The sequence below is a fragment of the Fukomys damarensis genome, unplaced genomic scaffold (genome assembly GCF_012274545.1).
Source record: "Fukomys damarensis isolate Sample0158 unplaced genomic scaffold, DMR_v1.0_HiC HiC_scaffold_23, whole genome shotgun sequence".
NCBI classification, from domain to species: Eukaryota; Metazoa; Chordata; class Mammalia; order Rodentia; family Bathyergidae; genus Fukomys; species Fukomys damarensis.
In genome coordinates this window covers 26,025,261-26,048,768 of record NW_022900935.1, presented here as the reverse complement: position 1 = coordinate 26,048,768, position 23,508 = coordinate 26,025,261, and the positions used below count along the sequence as shown (strand labels likewise).

Sequence of the window (23,508 nt, the reverse complement as noted above, 5' to 3'; positions counted from 1 at the left end):
AGTTCCCTATTTTTTTGTTGGTTTGGTTTGGTTTGGTTTTTAGAGACAGAGTCTTGCTAGGTAGTTCAGGCTGACTTTGAACTCACTATGTAGCCCAGGCTGGACTCAAACTCAGTGATCCTCCTGCCTCAGCCACCTGAGTGTTGCGATTACAAACATGTTCCGCCACACCTGGCAGTTTCCTATTTTTGAATACTCCAAATCACCTTGTGTTGGGATGGCCAAGGACGTGTCTTTCCTATTTCTTTCTTTGCTTCTCAGCGCCCAGCCCAGGACCAGGCATACACATAGAGCAGTTGCCCAGCCAACGCTGAGTGAAAGAGTGATCTGCACTGCAGTGTCACCAGCACACCCTCCATGCCAGGGACCGTGTGTCCCTGAGGTGAGGTATGCAGGCGGCACAGGTTTGCAGGGCAGACATTTGATATGTCAGCCTCTCCCAGGGAGCCAGGGAGGCAAGGTGAAGGGGGTGCTCCCTGCCCTAATCCTCAGCCCCACTGGGGAGAGAGGAATGTATCTCCCAGGGTAGAAGTGACTTGGGAAGTGGGGAGGTCAGCCCCCTCCCCTAGGAAGCCCAGCAGACAGCTTCCTGCAGACCTCGGGCAGAGGGCTCTCAAACCCCCAAGGCCCAGCCCCATGTGTACACCACCCTCTGGCTCTGGAACTCAGGGAAGGGAGGTAGAGCCAGGATGGTGGAGATCTCTGGCCCTCTGCAGCAGAAGCAACCAAGATTTTACAGAAAGAACTTCTGAGTTGTGTACTTTTTGGCGCTATCGTCTATCTACTGTGCCATGGTGTCTCTCTCCGGCTCCTGTGAGTATACAGGCACATGCTAACGCCTGCAGGTAATCTTAGGAGCTCATGCTCAAACACAGACTTTCAGCCACACACACATACGCCTCGCTGTTGCAGTCAGTCTCCCACTTGCTCACCTCTGAGGACCACAAGCTCATTCCCTCTGAAGGCCACTTGTTCCACTAGGAGCAGTTCTGGCTTTAGGCCCAGATGTGTCTCCATCATTTCCTTTTTGCCTTGGCTTGCTTGTGGCTTTCTACAGGCCCCACTTTCTCCACCCTGCAGCCCTATCCCTTCAGGCTACCTTGATTATTCTTGGGAGTCCTATGCCTGATATCTCCTGCCCCAGCTTTCCCCGCTACCTGGGCTCACATGAGGCCCAAACAGCCCAGAGAAGATGGAGCTCTCCACCACCCTCTGCTCCCCTGTGTGCACATCAGCTGCAGAGTGACTGGTAAAGGTCAATCAGGAGTGGCCAATGGGCAGGAGGGAGGCCTGACTTGCTCCCCACTGGCCATTGTGGTAGGAGTGGAGAGACACTGAACTGCTGAAGATGCCACCTGCTCAGCCCACTGCCAACATCCCTGGGAATGAACATGGGTCAAGGGCTGGGCTACCAGGTTCTCTTTTATTAGCCAAGTAGGACAAAGAACAGGTCACAACGTCACAGGAAGTAAGACAGACAGATACACGGAACAGAGTATCATGCTGCACTACGCAAGGGGCAGAACAAGGGGAAGGGGACGGTCTGAGTTTTGTTTCTTCAACTAACAGAATAAATAAATACAGTACACAGTGTTTTGCCACAGGCTGGCACATCCTCTAAACACGAATGGTCACAAAACAGCTGGTTTGGAAAGCAGTCTGTACAGAACACCAGCCTTAAGAGTCGAGGTGGGGACCCAGGCCCCCAGACCACACTCTGGGAGAGTAAGGAAGCAGGGAAGGGAAGACCTCAAACAGAAGGGAGCAGAGTGGCATGAGGCTTCCTGGAAGGGATAGTTGGGACTTGAGCTCAGGCTCTTGGCCCTCAGGGTGGCTCAGGGAGGCTCCAGGGTCCGTGGCCAGTGGGTGAGGGCCCACTTGAGCTTGTGTCCTCTGACTCATGGCAAGGACACCCTCCTCTTCTCTCCATCTGTTTTCAGTATCTGGGGCTGGTGCTCTAAACTCCCTTGAGACTCCCTCAAAAGCCAGAACCACAGGTACCTTCGCCTCCTCCTCTGAGCTTATGGGTTTGGGTCAACTACTAACAGAAGTGTTGACAACGATCTGAGGGCGATGGGATGAGTCTAAGGGGCCTGGCTCCTGCCATGATAGGACATAAAAACAGGTGCTCTTGCCCCTGAGGAGATCAGGAGGTGATGATATTCAGGGCCATTGGATTCCAAGGCCTACTAACAGTCATTTGCACCCAGCTCCATGCCTGATCCAGATGAGATTTTTCTGTTTTGCAAACAGAACTCCCTGGAGCTGTCCACAAAGACAATCAATGGACCATGGGCCACTAGTTCTTAACCAAAACTGCCTTCTGTGTCTCCCGTGGTCTTTGCGACCCTCCCTCCCCCATGCCTAGGTCTCTCCTCCTCTGATGCTCCCATGGCTTTGGATTTACCTTCCAAACTGCAGATCCCAGCAAGACACCCAATTCAGAAACAAGGAGGTGGGCTCTTAGCCTGGATTCCAGGCCCCTCAGCCCCATAGCCCACTTAGTGTCACTTCCCCTGTCTTGTTCAAATGGTTTTCCTGGCCCATGCCTTCACACTCCTCACTTTTTCTGGCCCAGAGCATTTCCATCTGCTCCAGCTGAGACTGGCCTCTGAAGGGTGATGGCCATTGGTTGCTCTGCAGGCCGGTCCTACCAGGGTACCCAAGGAGGAAGACAACCTTAGGAATCATGACTCTGGTTTTCAGCCTCTCTAAACAGGGAGTAGAAGTCCAGGGGCGAGCCACAGAGTTGGGGATGGTAACCTGGAATCTGTCCAAGCCATCCTCTTCCCCCTTGACCACAGGCATGGAAATAGAGTGACCCCAGAGGCTGGCACTGGAACTCAAGAAAAATAAGAAAAATCTGAATTGTCTGAACTAGAAAGGAACCATTACACTTCCTGGGAAACAGTGTCAACAGATAGGTTCCTGTGTACAGTAGTCATTGCTCCAAGCAAGTCAACAGCAATTTTCCAATTCATATATTCAGAGTATGTTGTTATAGTTAAATTTAACTAAAAACTTCTATCCTTTGAGGTTGTAAGTACAGAATGCAGAATGCTGGAGCTGGACAGGATCTTACAGGCTATCTAATGCAGATGGAAACAGAGCCCCAGAGAGGCTTTGGGCTTGTCCAAGGTCACCCCTCTATGAAAGGGGCTCTGCTGAGCTGGGTTGCCTGGCCATAACAGAACATCCCCTTCTGTGCCAGTGACCAGCTTGACAGAGCCCCTATTTCTACCACTGGTTTTAGAACAAGAAGCCAACAGAAGCCTCAATGTGTGCATTGCTGTGTGGTTTGCACTCACTGTGATCAGGACTTCCTGGAGCTGTCCACAAAGGACAATCAATGGACTATGGGCCACTAGTTCTTAACCAAAAATGCCTTCTGTGTCTCCCATAGCCTTTGCTGCTCTCCGTTCCCCCTGCCTAGGTGTCTCTTCCTCTGATACTCCCATGGCTTTGGATTTAACAGAGTTCAACTTTCACTTCTGGTTCCATCATAATTCAAGGAAGAACAGAAACTGCTGAACTCAGAAGCTGGGACTGAGAGAAGAGCACCAGCCCTATCTCTCTGAGAGTACCTCTCACCTGTCATCTCTCTACAACCAAAGGGCTTTAGAGCTCTGGTCAGACCTGGGTGAACAGTGGCCTTGGAGGAAGTACAGGCAGGGGCTGCTGGATGTTGCACTCCCCATTCCAGCCTATTGCCTCCAGTCCTTCCTCTCTGAGCTGGGCAAATAGGGCCTCCAAGCTGAGAAGAGAGAAGAAAAAGTGGCTCATGCTCCCTTCCGATGTCAGGCCTGGGAAGCGTGGGCATGAGGACCAGGACCACCTCCTGCCTGCTGCTCCAGGGTCTCTATCTAGGACCTTGTTTCCTGTTGGGGCACGGAATGGAATAGCTGCCTAAAGAGGATGCAGGTGAAGGGAAAAGACAGGCAGGCCGGGAAGAAGCCAGGATGGAGAAGAGGAGAGAAACGGAAAAAGCAAAATTACTAAAACCAAAAAACCACAACCTCAATCAAAATACAGCTGGAGAACTGATGACACCAACACAGCCGGCACCAAAGGGGCAAGAGGAAGAGACATTAAGAGAAAGATCAAGGTGGAGAAGACAGAGGGGGGCTATGACCAGGAAGGAGGTAGGGAGAGGAAGATCAAGAGAGAAGAGAAGGCCGGAGTGAGCTTTAGAAGCTGCAGGTAGAGCAGGAATGGCAGGAAGAAGCAATGGGAGCAGGGGCCGGGCCTGGGGCAGGCAGGCCTGAAAATAGAGCTTTATATATTTCTATTTATATCTCACATTCCACACATCAACTTACTAGGGGCAGAGGTGGGGGGAGGGCAGGAGGAGGTGACACTGAGGAGGAGATCTAGCCTGCCCCTCACCTCCTCCCCATTCTGCCTCCATGGGGTCCAAGCAGGGCCATGCAGAGGGCATATAGGTTTCACCTGGGGCTGTGGCTCTGAGGGAGAGGATAGGGAGAAGACTCAAGTCTCCGGATTCCCGGGCTCCTAAAATTACCTCCAAGAGCCTTCTGGGGAAAACCATGGGGCTGGGAAGGGGGCGCCCAAGCCCCTTGGCTGGGCTGAAGACCAGTCAGTTGGGCAGCGTATCAAGTCCCAGGGAAGCTGCGTGCTGCTTGGCCCGGAGCCGCAGGTTCTCAATGCTGGTGGTTTTACTGTTCAGGGCAGCTGAGGCTGGCGCCAGGCCTGCAGGGGGCGCAGGCAGCAGCGGGGAGCCCCACACGCCCTGGTGGGCAGCAGCGGCTGCAGACAGGGACTGGTAGTAAGACTGGCAGTGCAGGGAGCTGAGCGGTGCCACGTTGACACCCAGATAGGGCACAGCAGCCGCTGCGGGGGCCGGGCCCCCCACTTCAAAGGATGAGTAGTGAACCAGGTTGTTGGTGGCCGCCATGTGCTGACGAAACTGCTCCTGCAGACGGAAGAGGCTCAGCGGGGACGAAGAATAAGAGTGGGAGGGGCCCAGGAGGCTGCCCCCCGGGGCAGCAGAAGCGATGGCCAGGCTGCCCGGGGAATCTGCAAGCAGAGAACCAAGAACCAGGTATTCAGGACAAAGGGAATGGTCTGCCAGAGGGTTCTCTCAGCCTCCCATCCCCACAGCACTGCTGACAGGACAGGCTTTGGCTGAAAGCATATCCATCCCTTCTCAGCCTTCCCATCCCAGTGAGTCACTCAGAATCTTGGGAGGAAGAGAGACCTGGGAAAGCTCCAAAGATCTTGCCCAGGCCCCCACGTCTGAGTCCTTAGAGATCCCTTTTGTCTTTTCAAACGCTGTCACCTCCCCTTCCCCTCCGCTGTTCACAGCTCCCATCTTCTCCCTCCAGCCCTGAGCTCGCAGTTCCTACCACCTCCCTGCCTTAGCTTGGTGTTTGTGTCTGAGAGATGCCAGAGTTCTGTTCCTTTATAAACACAGCTAGGGCTGGGGGCTCCTGCCCAGGGCAGCTCTGTGAGAAAGAGATGAGGTAGCAGGTGCCAACCCTAAAAGGCCCATCCTCTACACCCTCTCAACAGGTGCCCTTTCCACAAGGGAGCCTAGGAACCAGACTCCTGAGCTGAAAGAACATGGGACCAAGGCCTAAAAGGGTGGGGTAGCTGGATGTGGTGATGCATGCTTGAAATCTCAACACTCTGGGAGGCTGAAGCAGGAGGATAGCAAATTCAAGCTCTGCCTGGGCAACTTAGCAACTTGGTGAGACCGTGTCTCAAAATAAAAATATAGAAAGGGCTGAGGATGTAGCTCAGTGTGAAGGCTCTAGGTTCAACTCCAGTACTGAAGAAAAAGGCAGCAGGAGAGAGAGAGGAGGTGGAAGGGGAGGGGGAGGGGAACAGAGGGAAAAGGGAAGGGAAGGGGGAAGGGAAGAGAAGGGAAGGGAAGGATTTGGGAGAAGTCTCTGCTGCACATGGGACTCTCCAATATGGTACTCACCCAGTACTAACATGATATTCTCCCAGTATACACTGGTACATCTTACACTGGCTATTAAAATACTGGAGTACTTCAAATGGTAAATCATTTTTGCCCCAAGCTCCCAGAATGCTTCTCCCTGCCTCACAGCCCCTCCCCAGGACGCTCTAGACCAGCGATGGCAAATCTTTCAGAGCTTTCAATGATTACAGCCTGCTGTGGCACACGTGCCACTGATGCACCGCCCCTGCTCTAGACTGTCCCACAATTCAGCAACCACAGGGTATACACCTGGCAAGGGCCTACCATGCTGATTCTTCTGTGATTGGCCTTGCCCCTGAGTGCCAGTTGTGGACTATCCTCTGCTCACACCCAATCATAGACTCGGGCCCCATCAGGCTGGACCCAGCTGGGGCCCCAGTGCACCTGCAGTGTCCCCAAACCTCACCTGCTTTGGGGCTGCCCCTCTTGCAGCCCAGCCCCTTGCTGTCAGCCCCAGGGCTCTTCTCAGCTTTGGAATCCTCAGCCCCAGCCCGGGTGTCCTCCTCACGGTCCGGCTGGTCCTCGGGGGCTGACTCACTAGCCGATTGCTCCGACAGGCTCAGGTGAAGCTCAGCAGGGGGATCACCACTGGGCAGACTGGGGGGCTGGTCCGTCGTCTCCAGGTGAGTGTCTGGGGTTGAGGACTCGATGGTGCCCTCCTCATGGGAGCCCTCGGTCTCCTTCTGCTTCTGAAGCTGCTCCTTCTGCAGGCTGCGCTGCTTCTTCCGGAACTTGGCCCTGCGGTTCTTGAACCACACCTTGGGGCAAAGAAAGGAGTGGTCAGAGGAGGGAGGAAATAAGAAGAGAGGTTGTTGAGGAGTAGAGTGCTCTGGGATAGGATGTGGATGATGGTAACATTATTTCCCACACCTCCAGGAATCACACCCCTCTGTCCTTCCCAAATCACCTTGCCTTGGCTGAAAGCACTGACAGAAGGCGCAGCTGCCCCTTTGGAAATGCTGCTCCTGGACAGTGGGGACCAGATGGACATGCTGGTGCTTATCTGCAAGGTCTTGGGGAGCTGGGCCCTACCTGCACCCGGGCCTCAGGCAGGTTTGTGCACATGGCCAGCCTCTCCCGCATCACCACATCCGGGTAGTGAGTCTTCTGAAAGGTTTTTTCCAGGGCCTCGAGCTGCTGAGCTGTGAACGCTGTGCGGCTGCGACGCTGTTTGCGGTGCTGGGAGCCATAGCGGGCCTCCAAGATGATGTCTTGAAATGTACAGCCGTTGGAGGGCAACAAGAGGGGGGCCATTTAATTATGGGAAATAGATTTTGAAACTAATTCTGCTCTGACCCACTTCAAACAGCCAGGCAGCTGCCAGAGCTGACAGCTCTTTGCCCTTGGAAATTACCCATCCCCTCTCCACTGCCAGAGTTTTCAAAATCTTTCCACCCCACTACCTACTATTATTACTATAGATATCTAACTCAGCTCCAAGAACAGCTATCAGGCCTGTAGTCAAGGGTCATCTTCCTTATCTGGCTGAAATTGGGGGGAGGGGTAAGGTGGGCATTGCCCTAAGATCCTTAAAGTCTCAGGATACTGTGAGTATAATAATCTGATATTACATAATGCTGATTCCACACCACAGTGGTCTACTACCTTATGGCCCTGAGATTCTGGATACTAAAGCTTCCTTAGCTCAGAGTACTGACACCTGACTGTGAGAAGTCAGGCTGAGGGCTGGTACTCATCTCAAGGTCTCCTTAGGGGAGGTCTGAGCAGGCAGACAGAATTAATCAGCACTTGATTCTCTGTTCGCTGCATTAAATCTCATCCTCTCAGATGGCCTATGAATCTCTGATGGCAGGACCTGAGGTTCCTGCTTTTTTTGTTTTCTGAACAGTGGCTCTGGCAGAGCCCTCAGAGTTCAAAAAAGGCTTGTTGCACTCACTCTTAACCTCTGGCTGACTTCCAAGGGACAGAAGGACAAAGAGACCAGGTTCCAATGCAGTAAGCCTGGAGGGGAGACAGCTGGTGGACCAACAATTCTGTGGTCCTACCAAGCACGGTGGAGCACACTTGTAATTCCAGCACTGGGGAGGCAGAGGCAGGAGGATCGCTGAGAGTTTGAGGCCAATCTGAGCTACATAGTGAGTTCACAGACAGCCTGAACTATGCAGCAAGACCCTGTCTCAAACAAACAAAAAAGATTCTACTGCCCTGTCCTCATTTCTGGTAACACAAAAACCATCCAGGATAATGTTTGCCTTGGGCTGGAAGGTGAGGCCTCCATGTAAGAGTCCAACTGGATTTCATCCTGTCTTAAGAGTTAGAGAGTTGTAGGGTGGGCTGAACACATCAGTTCCTCTGCCCATGCCAGCAGACATGAGCCTCTACCCCCGATTTTGTGCACCAGTCTCTGGATCCTGGAACACTGTCAGGAACTGATGTCACCCCAGGTTGAGCTCAGGGAATTCACTCCAAACCAGGGAAGTAGCCAGAGCTCTGGCAGGATTGTACCTACCACACCCACACCAGACATGTCCCACTGATCTAGAGAAAATGGCCAAGTGCTCCATTTTATCCACCAGGTCTTGCTGAGAGGACTGGCAGGGTCTAAAGGAATGGGACTGGCCACCTCATCCTCTCTGCTAGGCTGGCATCTCTACTCAGGTTAGGGTCCTCTGACCCCATCTCATTTCTATGCCTCAGCTCCTGCTGGTCCTTCCTCCCCACTGTGCCTTTTTGAAGCCTGATTCCTGTCCAGTGGCCTGCAGAAAGCACTCCCTGCTTCTGCTAGCTGATCCTGCTGCTCTGAGCCACCCCACCATTGGCCCCTGGCCACACTCTTTCTGCCATGCTCTCTCACGGGGCAGTAGGCACCTGGTTTCTCCAGAAATTCCCCCAAAGTTCTTGAGGACCACCTGGCACAGGGTTGGACCCACATGGGTTCACCAGCTGCTCAAAACTTGGCTAGGATAGGATGGAGTGGGCGGCATCACCTCCCAGGAAATCAAGTTCCCCGATATGTCACTGAATCTTTCTCATTCTCAATAAGACGCAGTCAGGACAACATCCAGATGAAACAGGAGTGGGGGGCTCCTGGGACCGCAGCTCCCTCCTGGGCACTTGGTACTCACCTTGGGTGCTGGGCACTGATGACTTCTGAATACCACTAGGCTCTGCTGAACATTTTGGATGTGTTTCTCAAATAGCCTCCTGGCCATGCTACGGAATGGACACTGCCACTGTCCCAGGGGAATCTGAGGCTCAGAGAAGTGAAATGAGAGGGCAGCCGCTGCGCTGATCATAAATGTATGACTCCACAGCTCACAGTTTTCAGCCACGATGCCATGTTCCCACCCCACTTCCATCTAGATCTAACCTCTTTGAGCCTCAGTTTCCTCGTCTATAAAATGGAGATAGTTTCTTTTCATGAGCATCAAACAGTTTGATGCATAAAGAAAGAGAGCCTCAAACGGTACCAGGCACAGTGGTATTCACAGCACCGAAGCTGTTGTTATTTAGGACTCCCTCTGCCTGAAATTTCCTTTCCTGAACACTCCAGCTCTCTTCCAGCTACTCTCCAGCAACTGGCCTGTGTGAGATTGACCTATTGGACATGTTCCTTACCAGCTTGACCTAAGAAGTCGAAGGCATAGGGCAGCTTCAGGGCCCAGCTTAGCGATGGCAAAGAAGGGGCACTCTGAAAATAATGCACAGATTTTGTAGAAGTGCTGCCATAGCGAGCACTATACAGATTCTGAATTGTCATTTCTGTGCTAAGTGACTTAGGTCTCTCTGTGCCGCTCAGAGTGAGCTTACCCAGTGCTCCCTCCCCTTCTGGAGCCACTTCTTCTAGTCCCCAGGAGATTCCTGTCTTCAAGGTCCCATCCCCAGGGCTCTTACCAGCCAGGCGCTCAGCCAGTGTAAGCGCGTGCACCGATGGACGGTAGTCGGGGGCATGCTGGGCCTGCTGGGCTGCCTGCTGGTGCAGGTTGTACATGGCACTGAGCGAGTTCATGGCGTGCAGGGAGTAGCCGTTCACCCCATAGTGCTGCATGGTGGCATGCGCCTGCAGTCAGGGAAGAAGGAGTGGGGACATAAGGCAGGGTCATTGAACTCTACCTTAGGAGAGACTCTGCCCTCAGTGTAGAGTTTGGACGCCCACCAAAAAGCAGCTTATCACCACCAGATGTGCTGAGTTGCAAACTCAGGGTGTAACACTGTCCATCTTTGTTCTGCTTTTGTAGCCTTGCCTCCGCATACAGCACTAAAAAGAACTGTATATAGCTCACAGTCAGGGCTCAGAGTTTGGAGTACATAACACCTCTGGGCCATCCACCAGTAATAAAGCTTGGTTTCCCTCCACCTCTCAAAAAAAAAAAGAAAGAAAGTGGCTTGGTTTGTCTTAGGCTGGGTTCAGTAATAGAGCATTTGTCTAGCATGCTTGAGGTCTTGCTTCAATCCCTAACACCGCCATTAAAAAAAGGAAAGAAAAGGGTCCAGGATTTAGCTCAGTGGTGCCCCCACTTGCCTCATGAGCGCAAGGTCCCCATTCAATCTCTGGTACCAAAAAAAAAAAAAAAAAGGCAAAAAGAAAAAGTGTTTTGTTTTGTTCACAGAAAACTCTGCATTTATTCCTTCATCCACCCACTCATTCAGCGATTCACTTAGCAGAACCAGAGTGAGATTTAATGCTCTGAGCGCTAGTCAGACTGCATGGGCTGGAATCTTAACTCTCCACCACTTAGAAGATTTGTGGTGCTAGCAAGTCAATTAACTTCCTCACACTCAGTTTCTCCATCTGCAAAATGGAATTAACAATAGTAGCAATCTCTCGGATTTGTTGCAAGGATTAAGGGAGGCCTTTGCAACGGGCCCTCATGTACCATGTGCACAAAAATGTTAGTCTTTGTAATTTCCCGGTCCATTTGCTGCCTTATGCAATCATCTCTTCACTCAGTTACCCAGGTACTTGTTTGTACATTCATTGATTCACTTGCACACATATTTACTTGACAGACACCTATTGTGGCCCTCTGGCACCAAGTCCAGAGCTGGATTACCCATCAAGGCGTTTACTCTAAGGTTATAGCAGATTAAAACCCTGACATGCTGCATGGACATAACATGTCCATTATGATGGTCATACATTCACTGTCATCACCTCCTTTAAAGTCATCTAATCTCCAAGAAGTAAGTGGGCCAAGAGCAGCAAACCCCACTTGCACATGAGCCTACTGAGACTTGGAGAAAGAACAGTGATGTGTTGAAGTCACCAGCTTCAACCCGCTGCTGCGGAGTAGTTCTTCTGTGGTTGATTGCTCCAAGAATATCATCCATTCTTCAAAGAACACATGTATCCCACTGATATGTCCTGGATCAGCACAAGGCTGCTTGGGTCTCATCGGCCCCAGGTTCCTACCCAACCCCTGAAGTCCTCATCTGAGCACCCACCCGGCATCAATATGAAATGTCATTTTTGGAATGTAACCCCATGCTTGCAGTCACCCAAAGATACAAAGATGCTTTCTATTTCCCAGGTATGAGAGAGTGGAGCAATGGCAGGTCCATTTGATCAGGAAGAACATGTCCAAGTATCTCAGATCTCTACTGTCACTGAAATAGATACAGGTATACATAACCAGACACCCACAGCATTCACATAAGTTGCAAACAAGTACACATGCGTTCCTGCACAAATACATATGCAGACATTATTGGCAAGGCATTCTCAGAAGCTACCCGACTCTCACAAACTCAACATTGTTCCCACAGTTTCACACACAGATATTCTCAGAGATGTCATGCAGGAGATACAGCTACACACAGACATTCCACCGACACATTCACAAATTACATACATTCATTTAATAAATGTTTATTGGGGCAGGGCATGGTGGTGCATGCCTGTAATCCCAGCATTCAGAAGGCTGAGCCAGGAGGATCGCTTCAAGTACAAGGCCAGCCTGAATTACAATAGTGAAACCCTGTCTCAAAAAAAAGCTATTAAGCACACACTTCCCAAATACCCAAATCCCTAACTTCATGAAATTTATATTCCAGGGAAGGAGAGATCTATGTCTACAAATAAGAAATATATGTAAGAATGGCAAACAGGAACAAGTGCTCTTTAAAAAAATAAGGTAGAGGAGTATGACAAAAAGAAAAGGGAAGATTATTTTAGCACATGTGGTCAGGAAAGGGATCTTTGACATTTGAGCAGACCAGGGTAGCTGGGAGGTAGTGAGAGAGAAGAGAGAGCATGGAGAAAATGAGGCTGGAGAAAGAAAAGGGGACCTGCTGTGAGGAATCTGTGAGTATGTTGGGATGTTCTGGGAGGATCCTGAACGGGGGAGCAACATGATTTGTTCTCAGTAGCTCACTGCGGTTGCTGGTTGAAGAACAGACAGGCGGTGCAAGTGGAGGAGAAGGGTGCAGAGACCAAGGCAGCAGGGCACTGCAGAAGTCCAAAATGGTGACCAGTAGCCTTCGCTAGGGTGGCAGGAGGTGGGGAGAAGAGCTCAGGGTTTCAAGTAATACCAACCTGATTGCCAATAGGTTAGTTCCAAAATATGAGTGAAACACAGCAAAGAAAGGTAACTCAAGTTTGTGGCCCAAGCAACTGAGTAAAGCTGGATCTTTTCCTAAATCAGGAGCTTTTGAGGAGGAAAATAAAAGAATAAAAATCAAGGGTTTTGTTCTGTTTTGTTTTGGGTACTGGACATTAAACCCAGGGAGTGCTGAGCTATAACCCTCATTTTTTTTTTTTTTTTTTTTTTTTTGCAACAGAGTCATACTAATTTGCCCAAACTGCCCCTGAACCTACAGTTCTCTTGCCTCGGTCTCAAAATCTCAGTCTCCAAAGAGCTGAAATCACGGACATGTGCCACCATGCCCGACAAAAATCAAAGTTCTGAGGGGATATGACAAGTGTGAAATATGAACCAACTTCCAAGTAAGAACACTGAATTGGCAGCTGGACACAGGAGTATGGGGCAGGCTAGAGCTGTAGATTTCTGAGTCAGCACTCACACACTGACATCTTCCAACAACATTCCCTTAAAAGCTCACTCTGCACCGTAAGCATAACCTCAGAGGCAGAAATCTAAGAGAAAAGATAGATATAGTCGTAAAAAGAACTGAAACATCAGTGTAACACAATACAAAACAGTATAACAAACTGAAAAGACGAACCTGGAAAAGATGTTTACCACATCTATGACACAGCAAAACTGACTTTTTTTTTTTGTACTGGGGATCAAACGGGTCCTTGTGCATGCAACACAGGCAGCAGAACCACTAAGCTAAATCCCTGGGCTGCAAAACTGACTTTTAAAATTAGCATAAATAAAAATAAAAAAGAAATCTCTAATATATAAAGAGTTCTAATATAAAAATAGTAAATTGGACATCTTTTTTTTCAGATGATAATCCCATTTTTTAAAAAGTTGCACAACTTAATAAGACAGGCCAAGTAGAGCTGGGGATTTGGCTGTGGTTCCGCCTGCTTTGCAAGCATAAGGGCCTGAGTTCGATCCCTGGTACTACAAAAAAAAAACAAAACAAAACAAAAAAGACAGGCCGAGTAAATGAAGTGACAACTCATTAAGGGAGAAACACAAATGACATGACAAAAAGCTCAGCCTTACTTATAACCAAAGAAAGAAACATAGAAATAATAAGATATTTTTTACCAGTTTAGCAAAACGAAGAGCAATTATTACCCAAGGTTATTCAGGACAGTGGGAAATGGACTTTCTTCTGACAAAAGAATTCTTTATTTCCCCTGCATTGAAAGCCTTCAGAAAGTGTGCCATTTTGACTTAACAGTTCCATTTCTAGAAATTTATCCCTCAAGTATGCAGAGATGTGTACAGGAATATTTATCACATCACTGCTTATGATGGCAAACAATTGGAAACCTAACTGTCCATTGAGAGAGGATTAGTTCAGTAAATGAGGGGACAGTCATGCCCACAAGAAAATACGGTGCCACAGTTTAAAACAATGATACGTATCTGTATGTGCTGATGCTCACAATATTTTGTTGAGTGTAAGGAATAGGTAACAAAACAGTATGCATGATGTGATCCCATTTTTATAATGTATAAATAAATATGCATTGGAAAAAGGTCTGGAAGGTTGTGTCCTGAATGTTAACAGAGGTTATCTCTGGGAGACAGCAGATAGGATTACAGGTCATTTTCACACTTATATTCTTTTTTTTCTTTTTTTGTGGAGGTGAGGGTAGGTGGGGGTTACCTATATATTCTCATGGATGTAGGGTTGGAGCCAGTCTCCAAAAAATGTAACAAGCTCCAAAAGAGGAGAGAGGAGCTGAATTTAAAAGTCATTTTATCCATTCCCTACCCCACCCCTGCAGATGCAATGCCTCCTTCCTACCTAACTCAGTGCTTTGTTGCTTTAAAAGCCACTAGTGTTAATGCGGTTAGTCATTTTAATTAACTTGATTGCTGATCTCACAGTTTTTAATGCATGACATGTCTTTAGTAAGTGAAGCCAGAGAAATACCTTGCACAGATCTATAAACGCCTCATCAAGCCGGCCCTCTGGAAGTCTCCTAGACCTTCCCAGTCTGGCTTTCCTCCGGCCCTATGCATGGGCTGGCCCTCATCCTCCCCAGCACTCAGCAATACCAGACTATCTCTTCATTTCAATGTCTTATTCTCCTTGGGCCTTCTATCTGAGACACTCTGCCTTCTTCCCCTTCACCTGATAAACCCTCCCTCTTCAAAGAAACTTCCTCAGAAAGGGGGGTCATCACACCCACCTCTGACAAGGCATCTCTCCCCTCTCCAGGCTCCAGACAAATACATGGGGTCATAGAAGTGATGACACTGACAACAGTAGCTATCACTTTGGGGGCAGACTCTCTGTGCCAGACCCCACACTATGCACCTTTCATGAATATGTTTGTTTGTCGTTTTGTTTGTGGTGCTGAGAATCAAACCCAGGGCCTTGAGGATGTGAGCTGAGCACTACGTCTGTGAGGCCAGCATATAAGAATTTTTCCGAGTCTCATCACCTAGATCAGGGTACTCTGAAGATACTTCTAGCTCCCCACAGAAGTCTGAGTCCCTTGAGGGCAGGAACTGTCCCCTGAGACATTTCTGGGACACCCCACCTCCAACCCCGATCACAGGGTCTGACACAGAGGCAGGACTCAGGAGATGAGGATCGGATGAATGAGTTAATATCAACAATTTATTAAGTGCCTCTTCTACAATGCACATTCTAGCTCCACAGGAACTAGGCAGTGTTATTCCCATCCTACCTATGCAGAAATGGGAGGTGAGAATGAACGAATAGTTTGCTAAAGGCCACACAGGCAGGAAGTGGTGGAACAGGTTTCCACCGAGGAAGCACTATGGGCTAGGCCACATAACTGTAAGTGTATGTCTGTGGATATTTTCTGTCTCTGTAGCTGAGTGTGCCTGTCAGGCCACGTGTGCAAGAGAGTGTGCAACTGTAGGAATGGACAGTGAGTCATACAGCCCCATCCACTGCTGCTGGTAGCATAATGCCTCTTCCACCCCTGAACAGAGTCTGAGAGAGAACAAGAGAGAAAAAAGAAAGAAAAACATCAAGGAGATAGAAAGATCAAAAAAGAAAAAATAAATAGCCATTTTTTTCGTTTCTGCAACAGCTAGCACAGAATCTATAACACATTTGGTGCTTAGTAAGTAATAAATATGGAATGGATACAAAATAATTTTAAAAAGAGATAACTCAGGTGGCAGGGCTGTGACAGGCCACTAGGCCAGGGCTCAGAATCCCAGCCCTACCACCTCCTCCGTCCCGAGGACCATAGGCCTGGGTTGGCCATTCCCAGCAACAGGGAGAGTCAGCCCAGCAGCTAGAGCCCCATGCACATCAGGTTCTGAGTGGGTCCTAGAGAGAGGTTGCCCAGGCAGAAGCCCTAGAGGGCCTGCGGGAGATTCTAAACGGGGGCCCTGCACTGCCAGCTCCAGGCCAGACCCTGCATGGGCTCAGCCCACTGCACACTCCAAACAGAATCAATTATATATTTAAAAGGTGCCGCCCCGCAATTCCTGGCGAGCCAGGAGAGCCATCCATCATGGCGCGGCCGCGTTTCACAAGCTGTCGAATTGTGCTTACATTGGTTAAAAGAATCTTTATATTTCATTAAGCAAGCAGATCGGCGGATCTCCCGCCACAGGCGCCATATAGATGGCTTTAATTTTCCAAATCTGCAAATGCATCCGTTATGTCCCCACGTCGCTGCTGGCTGCGGCCTAATGCCCAGCCAATTGAAGAATCAAGCAGAATTTTATTAGAGAGTATTTTTTATAAATTAACAGCAGCACTGCCAGGAAAATCTCATGCAAGGCATCTTTGATTAAAAAGAAAGTGGACCCTTCCTTTGGTCACATGCGGCACAGCCACCCTAAAGACCACCCCGATGCTTTTTGCCTCTCCTTCTTTTTCCTGAACTTTTGATTCTCCTTCAGGCTCTTTTCATTCCCCCACACAGTGGGGAACCAGGCAGAACTACTGTGTTTAAAGCAAAGAAAGAGTTCCAGGTCAGTCTCAACTACAAGTGAGACCCTGTCTCCAAAAAACAAACAAACAAAAAAAAGGAAGGATAGAAACCAGCATCTTCTGAGCTTCTCTGATCTTCAGTTTGTTCCCAGCATAAGACACAGCATCTCATTAACAATGACAATCACTTGGACATGTATTTAGTATGAGCCAAGTCCTGTCCCACTTACCCTGGGTATTTCACCTAAAAGCTTCAACACAACCCTCCTAGGTAGGTCTTATAATCTTCCACTATATGGATGAGAAAACAGAGACTCAGGGAGATGGGTCCTCTGCCCAAGGTCCTACAGCTAATAAGAGACAGAAACAGGATGAGAGCCCTGTCTCTGAGTATCTGTTGGGAATGTTCTGGTATGTGGCCAAGAAGTAGCACCAGGATGCCTACCCCTGCATAGCAATCAGAGGAAGGATTTGAGAGCAGTTTGTCCTCATGGACCTCCTTCCTGAGAAATCTTGCTGCCCTTTTAGCCCTGAAGGTTCTCCAGTGACCACCCACCCTGGGAGTTCTCCCCGGGGGTTGGGGGAGGTCTCTGCAGCTGTCTCTCCTCTGTAGCAGTTAGAAGTCCAAAGAACTTTCACTCAGGAAGGTAGAAGAACAAATACATAAACCCAGGGCCACCAGGTCAAGGTTGCTGTACCAATTCCAGGGTGCTATGTCACCATGGCTAAGGTATTATCATCTATGATTTCTGATTTATGACACTGACTCACTGGGCTGCCCCAGAAGGGAAAGAGAGCTGTGCTGTGAAAATGTGTCACCCAGGGCTGGATAACCACTGAGGAGAGATAGAGAAGATGAGGGAGAAGGAGAAAGAGGAAAGGGAGACCACACAGAAGGGACTCCTTCCTGGGTATGGATGTGTGTGTGTGCTGTGTGCTCAAGTGCATGTACACTGCAGGCAGCTGCACAGGATGACCGAGAAATCTTCCAACTCTGGCCTTTTAGGTCTAGGGTTTTAAAAGAAGCTCTGTGCCTGGCACATGCAAATCATTTCCAGCAACTTCATTATTCTCTCTCCCCACTGGATGAGAGATGCACTTTTATCTGCTTTACAGATAAGGAACTGACCCAGGTATGATGACACAGAGCTGTCATCCCAGCACTTGGGAAGACTGAGACAGGAGGATCACACAAAAAAAGAGGAACTAAGGCTCAGGAAGGTGAATCACCTTATCTGACCTGCTTGGGAACTGGAAAGGCTGAGCCTCACTCCAGTAAGTACCCTTGTTCCCACATCTGTTCTCGGTTCTGAGTTGTCAGAAATCAGCAACAAGCATGTGATATATGAGGAGTATGGAAAGCCCTGGACTGCCCTGCCCAAAAGCCTTCAGGAATACCATTCCTTCGTAGGCTTGACACAAGGACATCCCAAGATACTGTTTCTTTCAGAAGCTGTTTATTTTCCAGGGGTTCTTGAGTCCTAGATCCATTCTTGGGTCCAAGGTCCCTAATTTCCAGTCTGTGTCAGACCTCAAAGGTACAGAAAGCCCAGGGACCAGCTTCTTCCTCTCCTTGCCAGGAGCTACATTCTCCCCAGCTGTGCCTCTCTACTGGGAAGTGGGCACCAACAATCCAGTGAATCAATGTGGTCAGCAAGACCACAGGGAACAGCTAAGGAGATAATCTAGGGAGCTAATAACTAGAAAGTTGGCATCATTTGCTTCTGAGCATCTAAATGCTGCAGAATCTGGGGTGTATTCACCTCTCTCCATCTTTATTCTCTTGTGTTGACAACTTTGGCCCCACTGTGCCTGCCACTACATTTTAAACCTGTTTCTACCATCCCTGTTTGACATAAACAAACAACAATTTTCAGTTATCTCTGGTACCTTCAAAGCCAACTTTTCTTGGAAGTCCAAATCATCCTCTCTCTCCTGTTTCTCCCAACCCACTGCACCATCACCCTTCCACCCACTAAGGACACACAACTTTCCAAAGCCACCATGCTGCTGCCTTCTCCCCTGGGAATACTGTCTCTCCAGCAGCATCACCTGAAGAATTTGGGATTAATCACACTAGGCATAGGCACCCCCTTCTCCACAAAGCCTCTCCTAAGAACCCAGGCTGGGTCAGTTGACTTTCTAAAATTCTTACAGCATTACCTCACCAAATTATAACTGTCTATCTGCCTACTCTTTGCTAGAGATAGTATAATGTTAATCGCCATCCTCATAGAAATCTGACAAACAAAATCTCACTTAATCCTTACAACAACCCCAGACTTTCCATATGACTGATACAGAAGCTGAGAAGCAAAGAGGTAAAACCACTTGCCCAAAGCCACAGCTAAGCAGCTCAGCCAGGATGGAGTCCAGAGTCTTAACTCCCAAGTGTGAATTCAGTGCCCACCATAGCACTTAACCTTGCCCATCTGGTTCCCTATCAAGCGTTCAGTACCCAGTACCCAGCGCAGGGGACAGCATACATCCACTCCACAAATAAAGATGCAGCTACTGTTGTTGTGCAATGGACTCTGGGGTGTTATAATAAGTTCCTGTTCAAGGGGCTCAGATTATAGGGAAATTACAGATGATCAGAGGCCCTGGGTAGGGAAAGACAAGCTCTGGGAGGTATGGGAAGAGTAGCAGAGCCAAGAATTGAGTGAGCCCATGATCTCCTCTCCACCTGGCTTCCCCTGCCCTACCCTAGCAAGGGAAATCCAATGTTCCCAACAGAAGCCAAGTCACCTTCTGTCCAGATCTGTGGCCCTGACCTTGCCACGAATCAAGCCCTTGTCCTGGTCCCACACTGAATCTTGGTCACTGCTCTCACACTGGCCATGTCTATCCTCCAGTGGCATTTGATACGGGCACCCTTACCCCAATACTGCCACCATTAGTCCTACAATGCCTGATCCATATAAGGAGGGAGCAGGCCCTTGAGGTAGAATAATCTCACTTATCTCCTTCATCAACTGAGGGCTTCCAAAGTGCACCAGGAGTTGGACCAAGGACTATAGGCAGATGAACTTGAGCTATGCAGTTCTACCAGGGTCAGATCAGATAGGGTACCAGACTCCACAACGGGCACCTAGAGCTTGAAAACACCCCAAAGGAGATTTTTCCCTCCTCTCCTGGCTCAGGGATGGAAGAGGGATGTCAGCAGGGAGAGCCCTAGGGTTGCGGGTGGGTCTCAGGACAGACCCCAAGCCTGCCACCCCCTCGAGGAGCTCAGGCGCTTAGTTCCCTACACAAACTGTTATCCATTAACATCCAATTATCCCTCGGTCCGAGCCATTAATTATAAATCAGCCGCTAATTGGGGTAATTAGCCCCCCGCAGGCTAATGGTCCGAGACTGAGGAAGGCCCCTGGGCTAGTGCTTGCAGTCTGGTTTTCCGAGGTCCTTAATGTCGGCGGTGCAGAGAAATCGGGCGGCTGGAATTAATTTTTTTTAAAGCAGTGAAATGTGGTGGGAATAGGGAGAAAAGATGGGACAGGCAAGTTTCCATGGTTGTTTTTTCTCGAATTCCGGTCCAGCACTGGTTGTTAAATGCGGGCTGGCGACCCGGGAGGCTGAGGGGCCTGACCGCAGGCCGGGAGAGTGGAGCTGTCGGGTAATTGCTTGATCCTTCGTTTCCTTTCCGACAGAGGCAGCTAAAGCGCCAGAGAGGAAGACCCAGGGGACCTGAAAGCAGCGGAAACCGAACAGGAGACAGGGTCGGGCAGCGGGGTGCTCCAGGCCTCCCCTGGGCACCGCAGGGGCTGCTCCGCCGTCAAGGTTTGCCCTGGCGCACAGTCCTGCGACGCGCCGGACCGCTCTGGGCTCGTTCAGACAGGGACGAGGGCCGGCCCAGAAACAGAGGCTGTAGAGTTCTCTGTGGAGAAGGTCCTCCAGGCCGAAGCCAGGGCCCATACCGCTGGAAGAGCTCAGGGGAGGTCTGAGGTGCAGGCCCCGCTGCGCGCCACAGACGCGGGACAGAGGGGCGGACGCAAACCAACACTGGCAGCTGGAGCCGTGGAGTCTGGAAGGGGCCGAGAACCTCGGTGGGTTTCAGGCACCTCAGGGTACCCTGAAGCAGTGCCCACAGCGGTGGTAGACTGGTCAGGAAGGGCAACCCATCCATGAAAGGCGATCAGGCCAGCTGATCGAGAATCCAAGAGATTCTTTCCTTTCCTGGCCCAAACCCAGCTGAAGTCCAAAGAACTGTAAAAGCCAGCGCCAGCAGTGCTGTGTCGGGGGGCTGTGACCCGGAACCTCCCGCCCTTCAGACAGCGCTAGGGTCGAGTCAAATAAATTGTGCCAAGAAGGGACCGGTGAGTAAACAGCCAGAGCTGGTGGCCGTGGCCGGAGGACCTGACAGGATATAGAAGTGCCCCGTTGGATATCAAGCCCAGCTCGGTGCCCCTCTCACAGAAGGGGCAAACTGAGATCGCTCAAGGTCAGACATGAGGGGTACTCAGCTCAGGACGAATGTGTAGGCCCGACGAACCCCGCCCGAAGCTCACCCACTCCAGTGCCCCTCCCTACCTAGCTTGCCCGCCCGCGTTTGGTAATGGGCTTTGGCGGGCCGCAGCGTCGCCTCGGGCCTTGATTAGATATTTATTGCTGTCATTTACATGGGCACCGCGGGGCGGCCGAGCGGGACTAGGGGAAGGGGCTGAGGGGGGTGGAATGGGATCGCGGGGGAGGTAGAGCTTGCCTCTAAGAGGACCAGAGACCCCGCAGGAGAATTGAGCAGCGAGGCCCAGAAAGCGCGGGGGGAGGGGGGGGAACAGAGGTCGAGGGAGTGTAGACACTGTGCCTGTGGATTGCTCCGGGCTGATGCTCAAGGCATTGCCCTAAGGGGAATCTGTGTGTTTGTAACTCTTCCATCAAAGGGGTTCTGTGTCCAGCCGATCTGCCTTTGTAACTTCTCACTTTAGCATGTCTGAAGGTTACCCAAAGCCAGTGATTGACCTGGGAGCCTGACAGTGTGGCCATCATCACAAGTGTCTGCCAAATGTGGGAGGGCATTGCATCTGTTTAGGGGTGGAAGCTATGATCCAGGATAGGGTTCTCCCCCTTTGACTTCAAAACCCACTAGACTGAGAACGCCAATGGTTCGACTCAATCAATTGCTCTCCAGAATGCCAGCTTCCAGGAGGGTGACAAGAACCAGCTTCTGTCCTTATTCCAGGCCCCTGGTGGCTGGGGTTTAGGTGGAAACTTCATTTACTGTTCAATAGGGGGGTGCTGGTGTGTGTAGACCAGGTTCCTGCTTCCACCAGAGAAATGACTCCTTCTTCCGGACTGGAACACATCATGGATATGAGTGTCGGGAAGAAGGGTGCAGAAGTCCCCAGACACTCACCCATAGTCTGTGAAGCTGATCCTTGAGACTGCCCTCGGAAAGAGCACATCTTGAGGCCCCAAGTGCTCTCCTTTGCCGGCCTTCGCTAGGGGCGGGTTTCCGCGCCTCCGCACTCTTCCACTTGCAGTGCCTGGGCTGTGCCGCCGCTGCCAGGTTCCCGGATCCTTGCAGGAGTCTGCGCTCCTGTGATCTGCGAGGGTGGAATAAGGTGTGCAACTCCCTCCTGAGTAGCAATGCTTGGTTTCTTGTCCAAAGACTGAGTCTACTCCAGCCACAAAGGAGAGAAATTTGAGCCAATTATCTGGATAATTTGCTCTCACTAGGCAGCAAATTCGATTTTTTTTTTTTTCCTGACCGCCTACATATACATAGGCGCAGCTGGTTCGCAGAGAGGGGAAGTAGGAACTAAATTCACAGATCCTTAGCCCACAGTGCCTTTTCATTCCTGGAGGGACTGGGGATGCAGAGAAGTCAACCTCGAATACCAGCCAAATTGAAAACAATCCCTACTCTACACCACTTAAAACTCAAAGGCCACAGGGCTTCCTAAAACGATGCCTGGCCCAGACTACCCGCCTGCAGCGCACAGGACCCTAACGAGAGGGGAAAAAAAACACCAGACTCCTCTCCTCCGGCGGCGATTTGGAAACCTTGCACGATTTCCACGGCTGCGATGCACACAACCTCGGCGGTGCGAACAGCCTTTTTCTCCCCAGGCCCATCGAGTCAGTAAAGTCCTCCTCTCTCCCCGACGTCCCCAAACCTGAGCCGCTCCCAGAAAACGAGCAAGGTCCCGCAGGCCCAGGGCCTCCGTTAGGTTTTCTAAAACGAAAAAGACCTTTTCTAGGCCCCAGGCAGAACTCTCGCAGAGCCTGAGCTCCAGGCGCCGCGCCGCGCCGCGCCTTCCCAGCTTTGGGGAATTCCAAACTCAGAAAGACGGCGAAAAGGCCGTGGATCCCGGACTCCCTCGGCCTCCTAATCCGGGATACCCTATTCAGACAAATCGCAAGCCTGAGGAGCCCACAGCCCAGCAGGGAGTTAGACCGGAATCCGGGAAATGTCGGGATCTCCAGATTCTTTGCGAACTTGGGGAGGGGAGGTGACCCCCAAGCCCCTAAGTGCACCATAAGGGCTGCCACGGACCCTGCGCACTATTTGGGACCTTGTGACGGAACAGAAAGTTCAGCCCGCGCCGTGACCAGGATCCCAGACAGACCTTCAGGGCCCTTAGCCTGTCGTCGTCCAGGACTAGGTTACAGCCACCCGGCTGAGAGGCCCGGGAGGAGAGGGCCTGGCACTCCCCAAAATCTTTGCTCCCCTCCCCCCAGACGCCACAGGAGCGGCTCCCAGAGCTGGCCCCAGCCTGGGGTCCCCGCCGAAGCTTGCCAGACCCTTGCCAGTTGAGGCTGCAGGAGACTAAACGAATTCCAGGGAACTAAGACCTCTGTGTCCCAAACACCCACCTGGAAGTCCCTAGCCAGAGGTCGTGTCTACGAGGGCAAAGGCCAGTGAACGCTGAGCCACCCCAACTAAAGAATTCGTGCAGAATCACAATCTCGGGCGAAAAGCGCCTCACCTCAGTGGCAGCGGAGTTTGAGAGGGATCCATGCGGGTGGGACCAGAACTAGATCCTGGGCAATTCCGGGCCACCTCTAGGTCCGCGAGGACAGCAAAGCTGGGGAAGCGTGGGCGGCCCTGTGCTTCCCGGGCG

At 50.6% G+C, this 23,508-nt stretch overlaps 1 protein-coding gene across 1 annotated transcript in view; it reads right to left on the bottom strand.

The window, feature by feature from the left end:
• Positions 1 to 1,410: 1,410 nt before the first annotated feature.
• Positions 1,411 to 23,508, bottom strand: part of Dmbx1 (diencephalon/mesencephalon homeobox 1) — a 23,373-nt gene continuing 1,275 nt past the window's right edge. The window contains exons 2-5 of the mRNA XM_010610221.2: positions 9,824 to 9,989; positions 7,001 to 7,179; positions 6,375 to 6,726; positions 1,411 to 5,037 (exon numbers count right to left, since the gene is read on the bottom strand). Of these exons, the coding sequence (XP_010608523.1) occupies positions 4,598 to 5,037; positions 6,375 to 6,726; positions 7,001 to 7,179; positions 9,824 to 9,977 (1,125 nt within the window). The 5' untranslated portion in view covers positions 9,978 to 9,989 and the 3' untranslated portion in view covers positions 1,411 to 4,597. The remainder of the gene's footprint in view (positions 5,038 to 6,374; positions 6,727 to 7,000; positions 7,180 to 9,823; positions 9,990 to 23,508) is intronic.